The sequence below is a fragment of the Channa argus genome, chromosome 4, assembly GCF_033026475.1.
Source record: "Channa argus isolate prfri chromosome 4, Channa argus male v1.0, whole genome shotgun sequence".
Lineage (NCBI taxonomy): Eukaryota > Metazoa > Chordata > Actinopteri > Anabantiformes > Channidae > Channa > Channa argus.
Window position 1 is genome coordinate 4,269,074 of NC_090200.1, and position 26,208 is coordinate 4,295,281.

A 26,208-nucleotide genomic window follows, 5' to 3' on the forward strand; every position below is an offset into this window, starting at 1 on the left:
TTCAGTCAAGACTTTACTCATCTAAAACCTTTAAGCGAAAATAGTAAGTATTTAATGTAAGTATTTGTGTTAAATATAAGAAGTTTAGTCCCCTTTAAGGCAAGTGGAATAATAAAAAAAAATAAATGCAAATATTCTTATCATTTCTAAAGGATCTAAAATTGAGAAGACGAGACTTTACTAATGAGGTACAGTAAGAACCTTTGTATGCAAGTGTGTGTGTGTTTGTACCGTAGGTGCTGAGCAGAGACTCAAACTGGGCGAGGAGGCCGATGGTGTAGAGCTGTCGGAGGAATCCGTTGTCACGGAGACAGTTTCTCAGTTTGATAATGAAGCCACAGATGAGAGCAGTGAGCTGTAACACACACACACACACACACACACACACGTCATAACACAGGGAAACTGCTTTTGATCATCAGATGTTTCTGTGTGTGTACATAGATCAATCATGCAGTTAATTCAAAAACCTTTTTCTTAAATCATACACTGCATCCAATCCATTCCTTATTTCAAAGTCATGTCAAAAAAACCCCCACAAAAAACACATCAGCATCAGATTATGTAGAAATCACTCTTAAATTCACAGCTAATCTTTCACAGTAGTTATAGATTATATCAATTTCAGTCTAGAAATAAAAAAAATTACCCCAAATTCAGTATCTCAGAAAATTTGAATATTACTTAAGACCAATACAAAGAAAGGATTTTTAGAAATATTGGCCAACTGAAAAGTATGAACATGAAAGGTATGAGCATGTACAGCACTCAATACTTAGTTGGGCTCCTTTTGCCTGAAGTACTGCAGCAATGCGGCGTGTGGCACTGCTCAGGTGTTATGAGGCCCAGGTTGCTCTGATAGTGGAACTTCAGCTCTTCTGCATTGTTGGGTCTGTCATATCGCATCTTCCTCTTCACAATGCCACAATTAAGGTCAGGTGAGTTTGCTGGCCGATCAAGAACAGGGATACGATTGACCTTGGACCCCAGAAAACACAGTGGAGCAACACTGGGTTGCTGTAGCTCAGTTGGTAAGGCAGTCAACCATGGACCACAAGTGGATCGATCCCTGCTCCTGGCCACAGGTCGAAGTGTCCTTGGGCAAGACACTGAACCCCAAGATGCTCCTGGTGGGTCAGGTGAGCACGTTGCATGGCAGCCACCGCCATAGATGTGTGTGAATAAGTGAATAGGAATCAACATTGTAAAGTGCTTTGGATAAAAGCGACTATTTACCAGCAGATGACACGGCACCAAACCATCACTGACTGTGGAAACTTTACACTGGACCTCAACGAACGTGGATTCTGTGCCTTCTTCTCTCTTCCTCCAGACTCTGGGAGCCTGATTTCCACAGGAAATGCAAAATGGACTTTCCTCAGAGAACATAACTTTGGACCACTCAGCAGCAGTCCAGTCCTTTTTGTCTTTAGCCCAGGTGAGACACTTCTGATGCTGTCTGTTGTTCAAGAGCAGCTTGACCTGAGGAATGCGACAGCTGAAACCCATGTCCTGCATACGTCTGTGGTTCTTGAAGCACTGACTCCAGCTCCAGTCCACAATGTGAATCTCCCCCACATTGTTGAATGGGTTTCGTTTCACAATTCTTTGAAATTGTTTTCCTTCCCTTCGCCTCTCTATTAATGTGCTTGGACACAGAGCTCTGTGAACAGTCAGCCTCTTTTGCAATGACCGTTTGTGTCTTGTCCTCCTTGTGCAAGGTTTCAATGGTCGTCTTTTGGACAACTGTCAAATCAGCAGTCTTCCCCATGATTGTGTAGCCTACAGAACTAGACCGAGAGACCATTTAAAGGCCTTTGCAGGTGTTTTAAAGTAATTAGCTGATTAGAGTGTGGAAAAATCCTTTCTTTGTAATTTTCTGAGCTAGTGAATTTGGGGTTTTCACTACTTGTCAGTTATAAAAAAAAATCATCAAAATTACAAGAAATAAGCACTTAAAATATATCAGCCTGTGTGAAATGAATGTATACATTATACAAGTTTCACTTCTTGAATGGAATTAGTGAAGATATTCAACTTTGTGAAGATATTCTAATTATTTGACCAGCATATAACTCTCTCTCTCTCTCTCTCTCTCTCTCTCTCTCTCTCTATATATATATATATATATATATATATATATATATATACACACACACACACACACACACACACACACACACACACACACACACACAGAGGCCCAAGTTTGCACTGGATTCAAGCCTGCATGCAAGTTTTATATTTAAACACATGCTGCTAATGAGATTATGTAAGCAGATGCATGTTGTTAAGTTTATGTGCATCCATGTGTACAGGAAATCCTGTGCAGCTTAGTGTTCGTTTCTACTTGACAGACTCTTTATTAGATTTTTTTTTTTTTATTAGACTGGCCTTCCTGTGGCTGAGTCCACCTGCTTAAAGCAGATTATTTGAAGTTAATTTGGTTCATGACAGCGGAGTCAGATGATCAGACATGTAAATAATTCAGTCATCAGTATCAGTCATTTAAACTATGGGAAACTTATTTTCATCAGACCACTTCTTGTGATTAATCACCTTGTTTACAAAATGTCGCAAAATACTGATAACTGTCCACAGGTCATCAGACTCCTTTTAAATGTTATGTAATTTCTTATTTTGTCCTAAAGATTTTCAGTTTACAATAATAGAAGTGATGTTTAGAGGTTTGCCTTACAAAACACAATGAATTAATTTGTCAATTAGGAAAACAGTTACAGTTAGATTATTTTTTGATTAGCTGACTAATAATTGTAGCTCTTTTTACCTTTCTCTGCTGATATCTTTATGTTTATTCATTAAATGTTTGGCCTAAAAACTCCAAGTGAAGCCTTTGTTTGAACCAAACTCAACAGATAAGCAGATCAGCTGCCAATTGCTTACCTGTCTTTTACCAGTTGATCTAGACAGATCTGACTGAACAAACTCCTTTTGTTATCACTGGACCCTGACTCTTACATACATCCATTCAAGACCTTTTTGGGCTCTTAGAAACAATGTATTTCTTTTTCTTATTTGGTATTTGTCAATTGTATTATTGCTGTTCACCGTGCTTCCCTTTGTAAAGTAAAAATGGGACAAATCCACTACCTCTGGACACAGAGGTAGTGGATTCTGTCCGATTCTGTCCGTGCCCTTCCTCTTTACTTAAGTCTTTATTAATAGTTATATAAATATGGTAAATCCACTAAGTGCTGACCTTTTCATGCCCATGTCTTCAACATTTACAGATTTATGCACTTGTTGCTTACTCCCTCGCTGTGAGTCACAGAACAAGCACATTATCTTACAGCCAATTGTGTACATTTATGTAAATGCTGTTTTAAATGTGTGTGGGTGAGAGCAAGTTAAGTTGTGTGTGTGTGTGTGTGCGTGCGCATGCATGTGCGTACACTGACCGTCTGGCAGAAGACGACGTCACGGCGGAACTGCAGCGACAGATCCATGGCTATAGTCGGGGCGCTGTCCTGCATCAGCAGGAACACCATCGACTTTTTGGCCTTGTCGCTCATCATGGCAACACACTCAGTGAGCGTGGTGAGGAGGGGGTACAGCGCCTCGCTCCACTCGCCTGGGAAACACACACACACGTGTAGAGTGCAGGTAGAAACATACATTAGCTCATTTAGGGTGTTATTTTATAAGGAATAATGTCATTATAAGTGAATTTATTCAAGTTTCATTTAATCTTAGAAGACGTCTAAGAACAGAAACAGGGACCAGATGGAACAAGAGGACAACAGAGAAAGCAGAAGCGCTGATAGAAACTCCAAGACGAGACATGTCGTATTTTGACTCTTTTTTTTTTTTTTTTTGGCATTTCAGAAGATACCTCCAGGAATAAAAAGTGGATATTTTCTACACGATGCACTACATTGCTCTATATTAGTTACTTCCTGATAAGCAAATCTAGCCTTACCTCCAATAACTATTAGTGGTGATGGCCATTTTCCAGACTTTTAGATACTTAACTACCGTTGTATAAGTACTGTAAATCTTTACAGCTGTAATCTGAGTTGGGTAAAGGAGAGAAGCATGGGCAGCGAGGCAGCTCTTACCTGGATATGCCTCCTCAGCACTGGGGCTTCCATCTGGAAGAGGGGATGGAGGTGCAACATGCATGATTAGCAAGCGCTATAAGCCACACAAGGCAGAAGAGACAAACATAGAAAACACTGAACTGCTTTACTGATCAATATAAAAAGGTGCATAGCGGATTTTCCCACTTGTTGGAATTTACACAGAAAGAGCGGGTTGCAGATTCCACTAATTAACGCTACTCGTGCAAAGGTCCACCCTGAGATACAGGTATTGGTTTTAAGATTTCCAGCTAAAGAAAACAGAGCACTGTTGTTTTTTTTCCCTCTCTCACTGCCAAGTGCGTCTGTTTTTCCTGCAACATGGTCGATCAGCTGGGTCAGTTACAGATTTCAGGGCAGAAAAAAACTATACTTCAGAGTCTCAGTGGCCATTAGCCATTGTAAATGTCCACACCGAAACCTTTCTGAAATCCCAGCTGTATGCACCATTTTGCAAAATAAAAGTTCCGATAAAATTTGCAACATGGTCCAAAGCAAGATGTACAGCAAGCACAGAATCTCGGTAAAAGGGCTGGCTGCGTTCCTATCCACACAGCCATTAAAGGGTGACGGCGACACTTAAAAGCAACAGAGAAAAACAAGGTTGCGTCTAATTTTTTTGGCTCATACCTACACTGATGCTGCAATGCGGGGAACTTTGGACAAACAACAAAGACACAAACTAACTGCTGAACATGTTGGCCAACAGAGAAGGATGAGGCTTTGAAGAACTTTGTTACTGATGTACATAGTGAGCACTCAAATTCACCCCAATATAATAATAACAACGGATAAAACAGAATAGGAACTCAAACAAAACAAAACAAAAAACTCATTCAAGTAGAACTAAAATAATAATAATAATAATAATAAATGATAATAAAAAATGTAAAATAAACATACAGGGATCTTGATCAGGGCTGGGGGGATGTGCAGCAGAGAGGGTGGTTGGAGAAGAAGAAGTGGATGGCAGAGATGATGTTGATGAGGCTGATGATGGTAAAGATGGAGATTCCTGTGACGTACTTCCTGGATTGATCCAGAAAGCTTGTCTTTTTCCTTCAGCTTTTTAACACAGCAGTGTTAGTTCACTACATGTCCCATGTCTATTTATGTTATGTCCATGTTACCAGTTTAAATCGGAAAATCTTAAACTGAAATGTATCTATTCAAACATCAAATTACTGTAAAATAAATGATTAGGGTTCTGGATAAATGGTAGGACTAATGTTTTCATGATTAAAGTGAAAAAGGAAACAAAAGGAAATGAATCAGGAAAATTCTGGCTGACTGATGCTGTACATGTGCAAATATCCTCAGACACTGTACAAATACATTCCTCTTTCACTGTATGTAACAGAAATCACAATATTATTCACATTAACCACATCATCAGCACTTGCTTAAAGTCTAGTATTATGCAGAAAACAAGCTGACAGGCTGCAATTACTTTGTAGTTATATAATACAGCTGTAAAACTAAGAAATGAAACAAAGAGAAATTGCAGTTTGTGCATGTGTGCGTTACCTTTTTTACTGCTGGTGCCCTGCAGATCACTGTGGAAACTGTCCTGACTGCCATTGCTGGGTCTTCGCTCTTTCTGAAGCAGTTTGTCAACACGCTCGATGATGCACTCCAGGGACTTATCCACATTTAGCCAAACCTTCTCCTGAGGGGGGCAAAAGAGGCAAACATATGCAGAACGTCTCAGTGTTCTGTTTTGTGATATGGTTTCATTAAGAATAAAAAGCATTAGCAACAAAAAATAGGCAACACTGGCCAAAATACAAAAATGAATCATGTTAGAAAGGCTAAATAGCTATTAAAAGAAATCAGAATATAGAATAAAGCCAGAGGACAGATGAGATGAATCCCATTAGTATACAAATAAGGGAGCAGGCCACAATTTTGCCAGACAAAGATTTATGTAATCGCAGCTCTGATTCCATTACATAATTACAAACTCTGGTCTTTAGACTAATGTTTAACTACAGTTTTAACTTACTAAATAAAATCACTGGAAAATAAAATAGAAACTAAGCAAGAGGTTTAACGGTTTGCTTGAGTGAATCACATCAGATTTTAACATCAAGCTATTTCTGCTTTAGTTAGCTCACCCATTCCTCCTCATGCCAGTCGACATGCAGCGAGGATCGGCTGTTGCGACCGCTCCACTTGGCCAGCAGCGTGTCCTGGTCGTTTCGGAGGACTACTTGCTCTGAGTCAGCAGAAGGGGACGCTTTGGAGGCGATGTACTCAGGCCGTGCTGCGTTCAGGGCCTGAATAGCTGAACCCAGCAGTTTACAGTCGCATACTGTCACCAGCTGACGAGTCTGAGAGTAGGAGGGATAAGTATTAGGGGTTTGACACATGTCAAAGTGGAAAACAATTTTAGCTCTTCCGGTGATATGTCTTTCTGTGTACCGAGATAAAAACAATAAAGATAATTTCCACTATTAGGCAATTCCCGGTTACTCCACATCCTCACCTTGTCAGCCAGAATAGCAAGCGTCCTCTCTAGTCCGCTTGCGGATCTGTCCTTGGCGGCTCGAGAAAGCCTCTCTGCGTAGTAGCTGACCTGAGTTTTCAGCGTTTTGATGTGAGCAATAATCTCTTTGGCTCGCACGATGTCCTGGGGTATGTAGACAATGGACTGTGAGCTGGAGAGGGCACTGCTGCAGAGACAAAGAAAAGACACATGGTCTTTACAATTAGTTGTTTTCTGACTGTATGCTGATGACACTCTTGTATTCTCAAAATCTAAAAGGCTGACAGTTTTGTAGTAAAAGCTCCTTATAAAATGAAAATCCCTTATGCCTGCTAAGGTGGAAAATATTGAAATGGCCTCTTTTGTCATTCGAATCATATTTTGTCAGTTTAATAGAGTTACAGACAAACATTTACATGCACATGCCTGTTCTTATTGGCCTTACCTGGTCTGCCACAGCTAAACACAAAGACAATGTCAAACTTACTTCAATTAAAGAAGTGGTGACAATACCACTCATTTTGAAATTCAGATACAGCTTTATGGGAAGTAAAGAAATTCAAATCAGTGATTCAATATCAGCTTTGTTTATAGAGGGAAGCTTAGATGTTTTACAATATTAATGACTGAATTAACAAAATGAGTGGAATTTCACACACACTATTTACTTTCACACTTAGCACTGCAATGCATCATGTGTCACCTGCAAACAAGTCATATCTGAGGTGCGTGAAGATCTGATTCATTGACCCTAAACCGGCTGGCTTGGTTATGTACTTTGCAATTAAGTGATAACATGTTGATTCGCATACTGACAGTAAAAGTCAACTGATATGGTGCTGCAAGGCAGTGAGAGGCAAACAATGTACAAACTAATAAAATCAAGCAAAGCAATGCAACAACTCACCATCCCTCCTCATATACGCTGAACCAAAAAAAGTAACACAAACAAAATTAAAAAGGCAGCCATAGAAATGTACTGCAAAGTTAAGGCAAAACAAATACTGCATTCGTTTTATATGTACAACAAAGTAAAAATGTATTTCTTGACTCAAATGAATCACCTGTCTCGGATCTGAATATCTGATTTGAAATGATAAAAGTCAAAGAATGAATGAAGCAAAGAATAAATTCAAGACAGCGGACATCACTGCAGCTCAGGAGAAAAACTGGCAAAAAGGTTGTTTTTTTTCCTTTTAATTTCCAATTACATGGTCATTTTTGCATATTTTTTCCAAGCCGACCGCTCTGGACTTACTGTTTCTTTGCCTCCTCAAACTTCTGGATGAGTTTCCTCAAACCATTATTCTTAAAACCCTGGCAATGAGCCGCCGGCGCTCCAACGGTCACCACGTCGTAGGTGTGTTCTGCAGGGGACGTGCACACAGAACCAGAGGTGTTTGTCAGAACAAATACAACAAGAGCCATGAGTTGTTTCTTGTTTGTGTCCGCTTGTCTCACCAAAGCCCAGCTCGTCCTGCACCCTCATCCTCTGCACATGTAGGTTGGTTGGCATGAACTCCAGCTTCCTTTCTGCCTTTAGGTTACTGGCTTTGAATGATGGTCCTACCGTGGAGTTTGCAGGATGTGGCAAATAAAAGACAGGTTTAGGGCTTTGCCAATTAATAACAAAGATGTAAATCTCAGCAGAACACTAACCTCTGTAGTTGTTGAGATCAGACAGTGTATCCTGGTATGCGAGTATTATGTTTTGGTACTGAGAAATGATTTGTTTCCGTAGATTCTCCCAGCAGGGGGATAACTCTCCTAGTTCCTCCAGCTCACACACCCTAGAGAAATAACTGAGAATGTCATTTTTTTGTTGTCTGCTACGATACATGTTAAAATATCCCAGTAACTAGTTTCATAAATAAATAAATACACATTTCAAGTTCTTGGTCGGATGTAAACGTGTTTGGTTTGGCCAGCAAACAAATGCATTTGAAGATAATATTTAAAAACTGGAGACATCAAGAGATTTTACGAAGACGAGAAACTAAACTAAGACACGTTTTAACTAGAGTAAATGTACAGATGTATGCACCTGGCTGTGTCCTCTTCCAGCAGCAGTTTCACAAACTGTCTGGGTATGTTGAGAGACAGGACGCTCTCAGCCATCTGCTCCAGCACCCGTAGGTGGTTCCCATCAGTAGTGGGGAAGCGATACATTCTCGACATCGTGCCACCAAACACTGAAACCGGAGAAGATTCAATTAGCCTTTGCTGATATCATACTGCTCATCTAAGCAAGTTCATCTTGAGAGTTTAGTGTAATCTTCAAATAGATTTGAACTAGACAGATTTAGGTGTTTCAGGCTAATGTTAGTTTAGTTTCCACTTTATGTACCAAACAAATCCAACAGTTATTTTTGGACCTGCCCCGGGGTAAACAAATACCTCCCCCTCCAGTGCCAATCAATATATTCCTACATGATAATAAGATTCTCGTCCTGATGTATCGGTAAACATGGAGCCGTGTGGGCAACAGAGATGGAGGATGGCGAGACGGGAGAAAGCAAAGAGGGAGGAGAAGAAAAAACGTGGGCAGTGACGTGCAGTTTGAAATTCATTTTGTCAAAAGACAGTTTGACCAAGCTGAAGATTAGCAATTTTCTTGAAAAAAAAAAAAGGAGCATCAAAGCATTGGGATGCTGCTGAAATAATCCTATTGGAGATGATGATTTATACATTTCTTTTTCAGTATGACTTTAAAAATATATTTAAGAAAACACGGCCTTTTCACCTAACTAAGATCTATTTAACATCTATGTACAGTGCATACACATGTTTATAGTACTGTACAACTGAGGAAGGCTGTTAAGATCTAACAACTGCAGTAATGAATATAAAGTACACCGGCAGTGTACATGACCGCAAGGTGGATTTTTTCCACTCTAACATATAACAGTAACATGTGGAAAAACATGTGAAAACATGTGGAATTTGATGTTGGACTTTCTGTAGAAATCCCTTCAATCTGCAGGTAAATGGATGTTTCAAATTGAAGAAATGTCACCAAACTGAGTAAGAATCTACGGTTAGTCTCATTTGTAGTTACAAACTCAGTGCATTTTTATATTACGTTTTTTTTTTTTTTTGGATTATTTCAATATTTAAAGGTAGGGTGTGTGTGACAATAAGTAGAGTAATACCTGAGCGCAGCAGGGGGTCTTTGCATAGCGAGGCATATTTTATTCGGGCTCCCATGGACTCTGTGAGGCTCTCGTCAACAGGCAGCACCGTCTGCAGGATACAGGAGAGCAAAAAGTCTACTTTCTGCCAACATCAACAGCCGCCTCCACCTATCGGTCCACTCTCACCTACACCACACTCCAACCACGCTGACAGTGCTCCTACACAAAGCCACATCCACTGAGATAAACCATTTCACTACCAGGTGACATGTTTACTAGGACGTAAAGCAGATTAACTGAGTTTTGTTGAAATTTTAAAGGGCTAAACATATACATGGATAAACAGCGAGGACTCTGGGAAACACGTTTTCATACTAGGCAACAACTAGAAATCAAATACAAAAAAAGACGACACTGACATTCACATGCAAATCTAGACTGGGACAATAATGTTAAAAAAATAGGATTTTTCCCACCAAAATACTAAAATGTAATCTCCACATCCCCCCACCAGCCTCTCACCCGGCCGTTGATGCTATCTGGCAGGCGGCTGACAGACATCCTCTGATCTGCTTTTTCCTCCATTTGCCACGCTGCTATGACAATGTTCCCCACCTGCACGTTCTCAGCCGACCTGTCGGTTAAAGCAGAGTTTACAAATAACTGCATTCGGATGGAAATTAACGGGCATTTTAATCACCAGACAGTATCTCAGTTGCGTTTCGGACAATCAGCATAAAATGAAAGCAGAAAGCAGCATAACATCATCTGTAAAGTAAAGGGCCAAATACAGAGAAACTTCTGTTTCCACACCAATATGCATATTTTATTCCTACAAAACAGCTCCTATCAAACACCTCTCACTACACTACATGCTACTTCCTTTGCACATTTTAATGCTGATTCTTTTTGCAGGAAATATACAGAAAAAAGAACTGAGATTTTCAAAATAAGCATTACATATGCATGTAAATCTACATTGGTCATTAGCATCTTTCCATCCAAAACCCTCTCAGATGTTGATTCATTTCTAAATACAAACTGAATTTCTTTCAGACCATCAGGATAAAGTGAGAACAATGGGTGTGAGTGTGTGTTACCTCAGTGTGAGCTCTAATTTGTGGCTCTTCTCCTGCAGCAACTCCTTTACAGGAAAAAGCGCTGATCCTAACATATACATCTACAGACACACAGACACAGACAGACGACGGTTTACACTAAGGCTCATATACATATATTTCTTCTCCAAAAAACAGTTAATGTGCTAAAGTTACAGTAAGTGCATTCAGATTTATTTCGTATAACAAAACCGGTGAGTTCAATTGAAAGCTGGATGATTGCTAATAACAGTGTAAATGCATCAGGGTTTCTAAAAATGTATCAAATCACAACAACAACTTTAAAACCTTTTACAAGTTGTTTAAAACTTGTAAACAGCTACAAAACTATAATAACAGTCATTTTTAAGACTTTTCAAGACCTGCAGAAGCAGTAATGCAAACTTTTCCTCCCTATTTCAAGACAAAGTTATGAAGTTTGCACAAACACAGAAGTAGATTAATTGCAGTGCAACACAGCGTGTGTAAAAGGTATCTGAACGAAAAGCCGCTCGTACCGTGCCCTGCGAGCGGTCCTTGACATCGTAGACGGCCAGTTTCACCTGCGTCTGCTGGTTGATGTTGGACTCCTGGAAAAAGGCGATGCTGCTGAGGAAGATGGGATTACTGGTGCCCTGTGGACAGAAGCAGGGAATTAGGGTTTACAATTAACACCTCAGCTTTCTACTATTATTAAAAATATTGTGCTACTGCACTGTGTACTTCCCTATTATTGCAGCAACAACACTAACAACTCTACACTCGCTAAGTCCCACCTGCTTTTGAGTGATAAAGTCATCTGAACTGAATCTGTAAAAGCAACGTGCGCTGGCACATTGTGGAAGCTTTAGATGCTCTGAGTGCTGCTGCACTGTGAGTTTGAGACAGAGGATCGACTGGGAGGACAAAGAGTCTGACCTCTATGACTTCGGTCTGGGCGTGTTTGGTCCAGAAGGCCTGTGGTGGTGTCGTGCAGCTCACTGCTACGAAGCTGCTGGGTTTTCGGTCCAGAGAAGGAGTCACCAGGTCAGTGCAGACTGGATGACACACACACACACACACACACACACACACACACACACACACACACAGTTTTACAGTCAATACTTAAAGAGCCTACAGGCATGCAAACACTTCAAATCCATCTTGCCACTTGTGTTACTCACTGACACTGAACTCCAGCACAGGTTCATCCGGGTCCTGACTATTTCCTGGAAAGCAATCAACAAGTGAACATTAGGCTTCCAAAAGCAACATTTGTGGCTTAAAGCAGCTTTACAATCATATGATTCTCAGTGAGATATGCTGACAGGTGAAGAGCAACCGTCTGGCCTCATAGAGAGAGATCGCAGAGGCGATCGACTCTTGATTGACTTGTTTAGTGCTACAAGCGGCCACAGTTCCAACATTAACCACGTGCTGAAGTTGGTCGTAGGTTATGCGTTTACCTACGTATGCCAGGAAAACCAGGACTTTTTTAATTTCACAAATTTCCATGGAACAAACTCCAATTCTTCAACATTAAAAACCTTTCAGAGCCAGACTTTTCATATGAAAAACCACAACTTTATATCTTCATCATAAAAATGATATTGAGTTTGATTAAATTGTTCATAATAATAGCGCATATTTTTAGACCATTTTTTTGTTGTGCTGTACTCACCTGCGAGGGCCAAGCCAATCATCTCATCGGATAGCTCAAACGTATTGGCCCGGTACACTGACCACGGCCTCTGTGTTCGTGAGCCGCGCTCTCTGCCCCCCGCCATGACTGTTTGGGAAGAGCTGGCGGCGGCAGGAGGCCTGAACACACACGCTCACACACACGGTCACACACTCCCATGTGATGTGCCCCTTTTTCGAAGTCGATTCACAGCTGCTCTAGAAATATGTTTGCCGCTAAATGAAAAGAGACACAAGAGACAGGAAGGAAATCTGTTTATATTACTATTTCATACCTGTTAGTTTTATTCTCCAATATCACAAATTACATACATTTAAAAGACAAACGCAAATGAAGTAGGTTCAAGCTGACACATGTTCCAGTAGACAATGACCTTTTACCTTCGCTTGTTTATCATGCTATTTGATCTAGCATGAAAAAGCATAAAAGCGTGTCCTGCACTGAGTCAACATTAGTACGGTATTAGTAATTCACGCAGTTACACGCCTATGTGTTGCTGTTAAAACAAAAAGAGGAAATTCCTCAACACCACACTGCACACAAGATTTGAAATGCATGTTGCATTGATGAGGATGCTCTTGCGTCTTGTGGACGACCACGGCAGCGAGAAAGGAAAGCATGAGGAGAACAGAAATAAGGAACAGGCTACAGAAAGTAAAATGGTTACAAAAAGAGTCACAAGTCAAAGCAGATATGAGATATAGAGAGAGACAGAAAAACTGAAAATGTATAAAGTGCCCACCACTTGTAACACGTCAAAGTACAAAATGTAAGAAGCAAACTTACAAAGTCAACAAATTCAGTCTTTGTTCACATTTGCACATTACCCTCATAGTCAAATCAATCTTAGCTTAATAAACCAGTTAGAAATTAGGAAAACAAGCTCATGATCATGTTTACATGAGAGACACGACGGCAGTGTCACTGAGTCGGACAAAAAAACATTCCTGTGAAGCATCTGGATGAAAGCGAAGATAAACGCTCACTTTGTTTCCCCTTCACTGTATTAAATATAATATCATTACCTCCTATGCAGACAGAAAAAGAACTAGGAAACACTGTGATAAGCTTCTCTCTTCCTGTATTTTTCCCTTTATGAATGCAACTGGAAGGAAAAACACTAATATCTGAGCAAATGTGAAGCGAATGAAGTCTTTCAATGAGTTTTTCACGTTCTGGCTCTTACACAACAGGCAGAAGAACTTACTGTCCAATAAATCCAAAGAAGCGTATGTATCAGTATACTGACAGGAGAGTGGGCGAGTGTCTGTTGCACTCAGAGCTGACAATAATTAAGGTTTGACTTATACAGTGTACAATATGTATATATTTATATTCTATAAAAAAAAAAAGAGAGAGAGGAAAAACTAACTGAGAGACGTGTCTGTCTGCATGTGACTGAGCATCATCTGGCAGCCTCCTGAGGGCTCCACACATCTGCATGTGTCTTTTGGTCTGCAGCAGCAAAATGCGGCTAGTATGATTAAATGAAGGTGTTATTACAGTTATATATGAGGTTAAATTGTTTTCGTGAGTGGCGATTGTGGTTGCAGAACATTATATTGACTCACTATTTTTTTTGAAGTTATTAGAGAACATCGTTCAGATGTTTTAAAGAGGTGTTATAACTGTATGAGCTTTTTAGAAAATATTTGCACTGCATTAAACTGACAGAAATAAAAGCATGGTGTCAGTGGGTGCTGTTGCTTGCTTCTACATTTATTTGCATGTGTGTGTATATGTGTCTTCACACTCATGACCTTTGCATTTCATGTGCCTCTATGTGCAAACGTATTAGCATATGTTGATGTTGCTAAGAAACTGTAGGTTTTTCCTACAGTTTTCTATCTTGTCTTTTATCGTCCCCCTCTCAATTCTTTGCCTCCTCTCAAAATGTCCATTCTACATTCTGCTCCCTTCCTAGTTTTGGGATTAAATCTACTAGTTCTGTGCTCCATTTCCTCCCCCAGCCAAATCTTAGGGGAGCCGTTTCCCTAACGATTTCAGCCTGTGGATGAGTGACTGTCCCACTCTTGCAGTGCTTCCGCTTTCCTTCCCTCTGTCCCAATTTGTTGAAGAGCAATTAGCCTATTTGCAGCAACACAGTTAACGCAAGGGACAATGACTGACTCCGATGGAGAAGCACCGTGGTCTAGTTAGACAATATGGCGATGGACATCTCAGCTGCCTCTTTTGGAAGAATTGTCTGTTTATCAAAGACAAATGTGATTCGTTGATAGAGGTTTGGGTCACAGTTACAGTAAGTAACAACGTCACCTGGTCAGTATCATACCAGCTTCACCTGCTTTTTCTAATACATATAATTTAAAAACTATTTTAACTTTTAATCTAATCTAACGCTAACGTGTTGAAACTGTAAAATGAACCTTTCTTCAGAGCGAGCTCACACTCGAAACAATACATCTCTTACACAGGCCCAAAGAGGGATCTGATTTTAACTGTGCTTCTGGGTTAATAGTTGATGGCCTACTTCTTGATATATGGTCCACCGCAGATCTCCTGGCAGTGCGTGATATGCCCCATTTTGGCCAGCTCAGATACACGTACCCTACATCTGTCAATGGCAACATCTGGAGCACTGATCAAAGGATTTCTGGGAGGGGGAGAATCTGCACGATTTTATGTACAGTTGAGTTTAGTTTTTGAGTTTTAATGTTTGCAGGTTCTGGGGGATGTATTTTCCACTAATATCTACTATAACCATACCATCACTATCGACTGGTGTCCAGTCCAAATAACAAAAGCAATTTCTTTAACTGTCATGTCAAACCACATCGCAAAGTTTGGTTATTTTTGCTTGGAAAAAAGTGATCAGATTGTGTCGGTTGTCTTTTTATTCTGTCACAAATATCTCTCCAGTAACTGCCGATACGTAGCTGTAGCCAGAATGTGAGAGAATATGCAATATTCATTAGGTTGTGGTCCCATGGGTTGGGGGACAACGTAGAGGCCACACCTTCAGCCGATCAGAGTATCGGCTCATGAGTAACTCAAACTTTTGATTGTAAGGTCCAATAGTGACAGCAATTGAATTCATTTTCAAAGCAAAAATCCAGTTTTCCAAATGTGACTGTGTGGTTGTCTCTTGTCACACATGGACACAAAGGTACACAGAGGTACAGGATGTCCTCTGGCAGCAGTAAGGACCACAATGCAAATGTGGAGCAGAGAGAGAGAAAAAAAAAGGGGACACAGTTTTAAAATGTACAGCAGGATGAATATGTAAGAATAAATACATGTGACTGGAATTTCTTACAAATCTGCCACATCTTTGGCGAGAGCATCGAGTCGTTCCTAAATGAATTCATTATTAATGTAACAACATGAGGTTTGACAGAAGCCTGGGAGGCAAAGGCAAACAACAAGTGTACTCTGCTCTGGTTGGATGGAGCCGGGGTGAACGCAGCTCAGCTCATAAGACGTGTTTTCACGTCAGCTCTGCTTCACGTACGCATCTCATCAGCCTGTGAGGGAAACAGTTGTGGTGATGGACAGAGTTGCCAGCAAGTAAACAGGAAGAATTAAAAGAAAAAAATAATTAACAAGAAAAGAAAATCACTGTGTGTGTGAAACAGGGACGACTAGAATTGGGTAAGAGTTTACAAGCTTCACGTGTGTTTTGCTGAAAAGAGATCAAGAGAGACAGTGTTCACGCTGTCAAAATCAGGACAGAAGTTGGGTAAGGATGAGGTTAAAGTAATACTATGACCGGTTACTTTGGCCTCGGTTTAATAAAGCCACTGTATGAATATAAGAAATGATTTTGCAATGATACTTGTTTAAACGTTTGCCCTTTTGTCTGCGTTTCTCTGCAGAACTATATTCCTCCAGATATGTGTAATCAGGTAAAAGGCTGGAGAGGATCTACGACCACTCAAATGCAAGCTGAGCAAAATAACAACCCCAGCTAAGAAAACAGATCTGATGAATCAGGAGTCTACAGTGAACATAGAACATACAGGAAACACATTAATGTAACCGAAACAGGAAACACAAACTCCCCGTCTCTCTCACTTACACACACACACACTTAAAAAGCTGTCTGTGTGAGTATTTCTATAGCTGTGAAGCAGTCAGTATGGCTCCAGCGGTGTCTCGTTATAGATTCAGATTTGCTGACTCTCTCCCAATATTCAAAAAACTGCTGAAAACTAAACTCTTCCGCATCTTCCTATGCACTTAAATCTCTTGGGGAAAAAATAAAAAATAAAAATCCTTTCTGCTCTCTTGCAGTTGTATCTCGTGAACTGTGAACACTTTTCTGATAAGACTTTGCTTTGATGTTTTCTCCTTGACTTAGATTTTTGCTGCCTTGTACCTCACTTGTAAGTCGCTTTGGATAAAAGCATCTGCTAAATGACTAAATGTAAATGTAAATTTACTTATATGGTGTTTTGATAGATACACAGGAATCAAGTTTGTGATAAGCTACAACTTCTTAGGTCAAATTATGAAGATGTCAGAGGAAACAGGTGCACAAACTGACATATTAAACATAAAACTGTTTAAATGCAGCATTTAAGCTCCAGCTAATTAACTGTTTCGCCTTCCAATGAGTCAGTTCCAATTTTTTTTCCCCAGTAGTACAGTAGAACTGTAGAGTGCAGATTAATTTAAACTAGGTGGTCAGGAATCAACTTTTAAACTGATATGGAAAAAAAAAAAAAAACATTCTTTCTTAGCAAGATGAAAAATAAACAAGCCATACATCTTAGCCGTTCACTGACACACAGTGAAACCAGTGCACTTCCTTTTATCTCGAGCTTTCCAATTGCTTATAAGAAAATGACCAGACTCAATTCTTCTCTGCTCTTTGTTCCCAAACCTGGCTGGAGGAAATTTCCAGTCTCTTAGCCAACTGGAGTCACATTTTCCACTCACAAAGCCAGAAAAACACCATAGTTTGCGAGGGCTTTAAGATGTGCACTTGCTTCCAACTTTCCTTTTCATGAATGGGTTCATACACACCATCCATTCCAAGCCTACAAAGATGCTATCTATAAACATAGGTAGCACATTTTGTCTGTTATCTCCCAAAAAAACACAACAACAACAAAAAAAAAAAAACAGTACCGAACAACTTCACCTCACATTCTGTGCAAATCCCTCCGCATTTAACCTGTAACTGGTAACAGATTTAACACTTCAAATCAATTAACAGTTTCAGCAGGGCCAGATTTACTATCTTGCCAAACCAAGTCCCGTGCTGCAAAAATAAATAAATAAAAATACCACAAGCAGCAATGACAACATGAAGTTTTCAAATTCTTCTCCAGATCCATTGCTGAACAGAAACTTCACCAAGGGGGGGAAAGCACCATATAAGGGAGCTCCAAATTTAGCTTGCATGGCTGTGTGAGTGTATGTGTGTAGGTTTGTGAGTCACACACACACACACACACACACTCTGCAGGCCATGGTTAATCCAAGAGCATGCTCCTCAAACACAAAAGCCCATTCCAGGAGTCACAAAGTGGGATTTTGGTTTAATAATGGTAAAAAAACAGTTCTGAAAATGTAAAATCGACAGCAGCTATGAGAGGACTTACAACGAATTCTATTCTCAAAAAACAACAACAAACAAAAAAACAACCCCATGATCCTCTTATTCTGTTCTTTCAGTCTGATCTGATAACTGCATTAAACTTAACGCTGTTACACATTTAAACACAACTAATGCCAAGAGTGCAAAGATTCAACAGGTCGTTTGTCCTTAAATCTGATCACATGAAACAAAAATTATAAACATTTGCTGTTTCCAACTACTCAAATGTGAATATTTCTTGCTTTTCTTTATCTTAAAAGGTAGGTTAATACTTATCTTTGGGCCTTTAATATGACTTATCAAAACCATATTTTTGGCCATGTGACTAGTTTTTGACACCTTATAGACTAAACGATCCATGAATTCATTTAGATAATTCCTGGCAAACTAGGTAAAAACAGAATTAAGTGAACGTGTTAATAATGACTGTTATTATGATAATTGTAGCCAGATAGGATGCATCTGGAGAAGCACAAGTGCTACGTTCAAATTATCTGTCCTCACAGTGCGCACAGACACCCCCCCTCCCAACTTCAAAATATTTAGCCAATTAAGCTCCCGCTGCCTTTCAAGGTCAAGAATCAACTTTTAATCCCACATCACATGAGCTGCTTTGCAAGGTCAAGGACACATAATCTGGCTAACGTGTTGGAAAAGCAGCACCACTAAAGTATGAGCTTTTCAACGTATGCAGCCTGCAGATGCATGTTGTGAAATCGGACGTTTAAAGACAAGCGTGAAAAAAAAGAGCGGTGATTAAAAGCACAGGGGGAAATCAAAACAAGATCCCTCATGAGCTTCAATATAGTATGAAGAAGAGCACAGAATAAGTGAGAGTGCAGTAGAGACTCAGTCCAGTTGACCATACATGGAAAAACCTGATTTTAAAGGGTCCTCTTTGCCAAGAGGCCTTTCGCAGACTAAAGACGATGCATCACACAAAAGTTCATGTGTGAAAATGTCATTGCTTCCAGTCACTTCCAAATGTGGCTCTTCCTCGACTCTTCTCACACAACAGCAAACACCAGAAACTGGAACAAAATAAACACTCCAGACATCTATCTATTTACCGAGGACAAAGCAGAGACAAGACATCCAGAAAACCTGGAAAGTCAGAAGAGATATATAATATCCAACATGATACCACACTTTATACGTCACTGGTTTTCACAGACGTTTCACTGCACGAATCTCACAAGCATCCCGACCTCACGTATGAAGTGTAGAACGGTTGCAAAGTGCTCACAACACACAAGCATTATTTGAAAAACTGGTGCGACAACAAAAAGTTACATATCAACCCTGCATACAGCAAGAGCTGACGGTTGTAAAACACTTGACGGTACACAAAACACTTGGGTTATAGGGAAACTTGATTTCTAGCGTTACTAACAACAATAAGTCGTGTGACTTACTCTACCTTGCTTTTTTTAGCCATATGGTAGTTTTTTGAATGTTCTAATATTGTATAAAAAAAAATTCCAAACATACCTGACTAACACCCGAAGGGCTGTGCAGAGTCTAGTGTCATGCTACTGTCACGACTACCAAAAGCTTCAGATTCAGCCTCATCCCTACTTTAAGTAATGACACTGCAGAAGGTGACTGATCTCTCTGTCCTTTAGCTCGTCACCTGCAGACGCATCACTGTGAAGATATTATCTGAATTCTGGCCTAACTGGTTTACAAAGCATTTTTTTTTTTTTTTTTTTTTTTTTTACATATAGAGAATCTAACTGAAATGTTTTCTGTGAACACAAGGTGCTTATTGCTGTGGCAAATATGATGGCATATCACGAGGGTGATATTTGTTCTATGATAATAATGTTTGTTTTACACAGTCCATTGATGGGATCAGGCAAAAAGGAACTCAGCTGACAATTTTGAATTTGAAAACAGCAACTTTTCATTTGGTCTGCAGATTGTATAATACCCGTCGGTTCTACATTTTATATTTCCAACAAAAAACCTTCGCTGATTTATCAAATGCTTGATGTTTGTTTATCCATAGAATTTTACATTTCTAAGACTGAACTGGGGCAAGTATTGCTTCACAACCTGGACATTTTGTATTGCTCACTTTATGTCACAAACACATTTTCTCGATCGAGCCAATACCAAAGGTGTTCCTTGTGTGTGTGTGTGTGTGTGTGTGTGTGTGTGTGTGTGTGTGTGTGTGTGTGTGTGTGTCAGCGCACCTGTATGAGCACTGGGATCTGCATTAGAATAAAGCATGAATAATTTTTGTGTGGAACGGAGCAGCTGTTGCCCTTTCACATGAAAATGAGCATGGCCAACACCCCAAAACCCACATCACACACACACACACACACACGGCTATACTGAGCTCCTCTTTGCTCACTCTCAGCCATGTTATTATCACCACACCACTTCTTTATTATATTTGTATTACCAACTTGTAGATATGATTATCTTCAAAATTGCTGGCAGCAGTTTCCAGCACTACCTTTCTAGATAAGTGTAAAAAAAATAAATAAAAAAACATTTTATCACCAAATCGCAGAATAGTTATGACATCCATTCCCAGTCCAGCTAAGCCAAACCACCCAGATGAACCAGTTTGGAGCATGTTGTTTCCTGGTGTTAGAATATTTCATTTAATTTTCACTATTTTATCTAGAAGCAGCTGACTAGTTTACAGTTCACTCTGACAAAGTTAAGGTGTGAACCATGTTATGCTCCTACTTCACATTATAACTGGACAAACACTGGGCGGAATTACACAAATGTTGGTCACAGAAGTCACTGTGTGTTAATAATTGGTAAATTTAAAACAGCTCTATGTTTGGAGCAGTTTATGGGTGTAACCTGTTTAAGTTAATGATGCATTAAACTTGGTCATCAGGTGTGTTTGCATGCATGGATGTGTATTACTTCTTTTGCTTTATAAGGAAGTGTCTTAAAACAGTCTTTACACAATTTACATACATTTGCATAAAATGAAGAAGGAAAGGCCACTAACCTCCTCCCTCACCTCCTTTAAGAGCTGGTGTAAGAGTCAGAACCACACCACTAACTAAACCTCAATAATCCACAAGCAGCCTTTTAAAGAGGTGATGCCAACAGAAAATATATCCATATTCAGTAATCGAGGTAACAGCTGCCACCATCACACCACTAAAAATGTTCCAAGTATAATAAACATAAATGTGGAGGATGTCATAAAAGATGGGTGGATAATTACACTCTCTGACCACATTAACCACATCTAACAACACCTGTCAGAGATGGAGAGGATAAGCCTCTGCTGCGTTCACACATGACGCAGGAGAAAAAAAATGTCTCGTGTGTAAACTCGTTACTGAAAGCAGAAGTGAGCTGGACATGTCAATGTCTCTCTTTGACTGGCTTCGAGTGCCCCAGCTCCCACAAAATGTAGGAAGTGGCTCGTCAAGACTTGCTGATGATTAGGCAAAAGCTTCAGCCACCGCTTTACCCAGAACCATGTGACTAAAAGTGTTTTGTTTTGGATCCACGGCAACAAAATATCTTTTTCGATAAAGTGTGTGTCTGCTCTTATCCTTAAGCTTTAGGTTTCGTAATTCCCAAACAAATTTTACCTTCAGATACAACGATGGTAATTATTGGTTATGCGTAAGTGAAAACCTGTTGTAAACTAACAGACATGAGCGGGTGAATGTATTTACAGGTGAAAGCTGAAGGAACTCATTTTCCATTTGGATCAGTTAGTTAAGACTGGTGTTAACACACAAAGACTTCATTTCAAGCTCTAACTGTAAAGTATGATTTTATGGCTACATGAGTTGCCAAACTGCATTTTTTGATAGTGCTTGTTCAAAGAGAAAATACAATTAAGCGGATCCACATAATAGTACCTGCCCTGAGGAGCTGTGGGCAAAAGCCAACAAATCATAATCAAATCAAAAGTAACTCCATGCAATGACTTGCCTCACTGAAGTCATAGATTAGTGAGAACTGGATCCGTTTTCCTGGAATCGTTTATGACTAGTGTGAAATACTGTGGAATACTGTGGAATTGTTTGTGTCAGTAACATCACAGGGCTACAGGTAATTCTGACTAAAAGGACACGTAACACATTAACATAGTTTGAATCAAGGATGTAATATGGCCACAACTTTCTGTTCCGATTAATTTCTCATATAACAGATTAGTCATTTGTCTGAGCCAACAGCCCCAATCACTAAAATAGTGTTGTTTTTAAAAAAAAAGGCATCTTTAAGGTGTGGCGCTGCAGTTTTAACAATATATTTACGGAGAAAATTCAGATGAATTAACATTAAACTATTCATTAATTACTGCCTTAATCATAATGGCATCTTACTGAAGTCGCTCTTTCTATAAAATAGTTTCAGCTCTAACATTTATCTTTATTAATAACACATTCAGCAGGCTGATGTCCTCCTCCTCGGTCTGCCTGCAGCCTTTTAATCTAAAAAACTGGGCAGCATTTCCCAGAAGTCGGAGTCACGGTGGAAGTCATTCACCTGCATCCACCGGCGACGACACTGCATTTAGCTACACCCAGTATTCTGCTGTAGCACTTACTATCTGCATCTCTGTTTTGCAATTACTTGGAGCAGACGACCAAAAATGAATGTCATGATTGGTTAAAATCTAACAGCATGATGGTGCATTTTGTCCCCAACTCACAGCTCAGATCCTTATGACATAAAAGCAGCATAACAGATAAGCATCTGTGGTTTTTTTATGGCGGCCGTTTCACGGAGACCGCGGTCAATATGCAGCTACACAGATGGCAGCCTGAGTTCACACACGTACCGACGGACGTCTGCTCCGCTTCGTCCGCTGCCGATGGATGTAAACAAAGTCACGCTGCAGACGCCGTCACGAGGCAAAGAGTCTGCAGCAAGCCCTCACCCTGTCCTCTTCCTCCTGGTCTCCCCATCTCTCTGTCCTCCTCACCCTTTTACTTTCTCACTCGCTCTCTCTCTCTCCCCCCTAACAGCTTGCTGCTTCCCAAAACAGACGAGCCAATTAACTGTTTCTTTACCTGGTCTGCAACAAAAACACTGTATCAATCCCTAATGAAAGAGGTGACGTATTTGCTAGTTAGCCTACAGTTCAGGGGTGGACAAAATAATAGAAATAACTAAACAGAAGTTCCAAAAAATTATATATTTATTTTGTAGGCGTACAATGCTTGATGATATCAATATTTCTTACAGTGTGGAGACGGCTTGTACAAAAACCACAGGGAGACAAATCAGATTTTTTTATACATGCTCTGTGTGGTGGTCCCATCTTTGGCACCACACGCAACCACACTACACGCACCCTTCGCTCCTCCTGTTGATGCTTCTCCGTTTCCCCCCAGTGCTCATCAATAATTAAATAGACAGTTGCATGAGAGCACCCATTATCTGCCGACCAGTGAGGATACTGTATATGCTGCAGGTCAGTCCACCATGGCTGGATATTTGTACACCTTAGTGAGATGTGTATGCGGTTGTGAATCTGTGTGACTGTGTAAATAATATCGCGTTACGCATGAGAAAACAAAAAGCTCTAAATATAAACTGATTGTGCAATCAGTTGATATTATTGAGAACAATTGTTTTCATGTCTCATAACTGTATTGCTTAAAAAGGTGACAAATTTACAGATTTCAGCTTCTCAAATATTAATATTTAGTAGATTTTTGTAGGTGCCGTAGGTTTTAAGAGGAGACCTTGTGGGGTCAGTGGTGAGCATTGGGTTTGGGTGCAGAAGGTTGCGGGTTTGAATCCCACCCCACCAGGTGTAGCCCCGCCCAGCCGTTAAGGGCCACCTTGGTGCCGGTCCCGAGCCTGGATAAAAATGGGAGGGTTGTGGCAGGAAATCATTGCCCACACCAAACGCACTCATGCAGCCCCATATCATCAGAGATGCAGGCTTTTGGACTGTCCACTGATAACAAGCTGGATGCTCGCTCTCCTTTTTAGTCCACAGGACACGGCGTCCATGGTTTCCAAAAACAATTTCTAATTATAAACTCGTCTGACCACAGACCAGATTTACCTCAGCACCATATTTATTTTCCAAACTGTTTCATATTTCTAGGTAGTGTGTGTACTAGTAATTACCTAATCTGGTTACATATTTGTACTTTCACAGAATGTTTTCTGAATAAATATGACCTAATGGGGGGTAAAAGGCTGTGCAAAAACCAAGCAAGTGTTTATCCTTATGTAAACTATATGCTTCTTTTTCTCCTCCTCCTCCATCTTTTAAAAACAGAAGAGCAATAAGACATCTGTAACGTCTCTCACACAAACACACACAGGCTGTACAGTTGTCGCTTGACGTGAACAAGAAAGGCAGAAGCAGTAGAATCAACAGGCTTCAGCTCGACCCTCTGGAGCTGAGTGGGAGTTTGATGAGTCACCGCGCGTGCACACACACTCTCTCTCTCTCTCTCTCACTCACACAGACACACACACACAACAAAGACAGAGGAAAACAATAATCATGAGATTTCAAATTGACAAAAACAAACGTCGCCATGTGAGAATCGGCTGCTTTTTCAGCTTCTTACATGTTAGAGGCGGCTGCTTCTCTGTATGATTTAGTATTTATGTATCAGCTCTTAGTACAAAAAAGCCATCTAAACCACATTAGATATTATCTGAAATTTGAGCAATCACACCAACTCATTGGCAGATTAATTACCACTGAAACTGTTATTTGCATCCGTTAAAGTCACCCTAAATACCTCATTTGCACCTAATGCTCAACACCTAGACATGGAAGTACAGACTGTTTTGTATCTAAATGCAATTAATCTGGTGAATTGCTACTGATCTTGTTATGTGCAAATATAGTCAGCAAAATCAATTCATAATCAGATGAAACAATATAAAGGGGAACATCCTTTTATTTGAGAAACTGGAACCTGCTAATGTTGCTTGATAAATAAGTAACTAATGGATGTCATGCTGGCAGCAATAGTAAGACAGAGAAACAAAAATACCCTGACACTTTGAAAATACTATTGTTGTCAGAGTTGGAAAAGCCTCTTATTTTATTCACCTCGTCTCCCAAAGCGCGAGATCCCACGTCAAATCTGTTACGATAATTTCTCGACTTGTTAAAATCACTCTGTGCCAGCAGCTTTGAGCCAGGAAAAGATGGATGTTTGTGCTGTCGAGACAGGGAAGGTGACAGGCAAACATTTATTTGCAAATTCAAGAGAAAATTTGGAACGGTGGGGTTTTCCGAGACCATGAGGAGTATTAAACCAACACTGGGTAAAACTGCTATTGACTGCACAAACTTAAGATGCAGAACAACTTTTGAACAGTTGGTTTCAGATGAACAAATTTAAACCAAGCTGACATTTTGTGCAGTTCCTTGATTCAATTTTTTTTTGAACTGCTAAATATTTTATTTCAATCAGGAAGGACCTGATTAACAAAGACTATAAATGGCCTGTGGCATGCAATGTCAAAAGCTGCACAGAAACAGGATACAGTTTACCACATATCTACAGTATTAAGCATCTATTATGATACAACCAATCTGTCACGCTTCCTATGAGATGTGGTTACAGCACCACCGAAGACACATTATACTGTGAGACAAACATTTTAGGCTCTAGAAAAATGTTTCAACAGAAGAGAATGTGAATTTATTTTAGGATGGTTGTTAGGTTTTTGCTAGGTGTACCTAATAAACTGGCCACTATGTGCATTTCCTGGTGCAATAAAATGTAGGTTAACTAAATTGGGTAGATTAACTGACAAAGGAACTAACCCCTGGTTCCTTAAGGTTTAATGTATATGTTAATCTAACAAATATTAAAATGCCTTTTGCATTAAACAGACTTTTAACCAGTAGCTCTCTTATCATTACTATTACTAAACAAGATTACAACTTTAAGTTGAGCCAGCTGTCAGTATTTAATAGCTCAAAACGTGGAGTCATTTTGGTTGGGAGTGAAAAGGTAACAATCCTTAAACCTACCAATGCCCATCACTTTTTGAAACTATTAAATGCCAGTGTCCCTCACTGATATTTATTTCTGCAAAATATCTAAAAAGGTAACGTATGATTAATTATGTTTTACGAATGCAAAACTAAGTAAGGAATAATTTGAATTATTGTTTAAATACACAGTTTAAGTCCTTGAGGAAATG

At 39.8% G+C, this 26,208-nt stretch overlaps 1 protein-coding gene across 13 annotated transcripts in view; it reads right to left on the reverse strand.

Annotated features, from left to right (window-relative positions):
• Positions 1-26,208, reverse strand: part of LOC137125875 (inositol polyphosphate-4-phosphatase type I A-like) — a 37,851-nt gene that overhangs the window by 10,549 nt on the left and 1,094 nt on the right. For 2 of the 13 annotated variants that reach the window (XM_067502034.1, XM_067502028.1), the window contains exons 2-20: positions 12,483-12,718; positions 11,986-12,030; positions 11,738-11,856; positions 11,338-11,454; positions 10,823-10,902; positions 10,245-10,356; positions 9,741-9,831; positions 8,633-8,780; positions 8,248-8,378; positions 8,050-8,154; positions 7,847-7,955; positions 7,496-7,513; positions 6,589-6,775; positions 6,218-6,433; positions 5,628-5,769; positions 5,004-5,165; positions 4,080-4,112; positions 3,420-3,592; positions 232-355 (exon numbers count right to left, since the gene is read on the reverse strand). In XM_067502034.1, the coding sequence (XP_067358135.1) occupies positions 232-355; positions 3,420-3,592; positions 4,080-4,112; positions 5,004-5,165; positions 5,628-5,769; positions 6,218-6,433; positions 6,589-6,775; positions 7,496-7,513; positions 7,847-7,955; positions 8,050-8,154; positions 8,248-8,378; positions 8,633-8,780; positions 9,741-9,831; positions 10,245-10,356; positions 10,823-10,902; positions 11,338-11,454; positions 11,738-11,856; positions 11,986-12,030; positions 12,483-12,588 (2,218 nt within the window). In that variant the 5' untranslated portion in view covers positions 12,589-12,718. Of the gene's footprint in view, positions 1-231; positions 356-3,419; positions 3,593-4,079; positions 4,113-5,003; positions 5,166-5,627; positions 5,770-6,217; positions 6,434-6,588; positions 6,776-7,495; positions 7,514-7,846; positions 7,956-8,049; positions 8,155-8,247; positions 8,379-8,632; positions 8,781-9,740; positions 9,832-10,244; positions 10,357-10,822; positions 10,903-11,337; positions 11,455-11,737; positions 11,857-11,985; positions 12,031-12,482; positions 12,719-19,560; positions 19,678-22,852; positions 23,007-26,208 lie in introns of those variants that run through there. The other 11 variants (XM_067502039.1, XM_067502037.1, XM_067502040.1 and 8 more) reach the window with 9 other exon arrangements.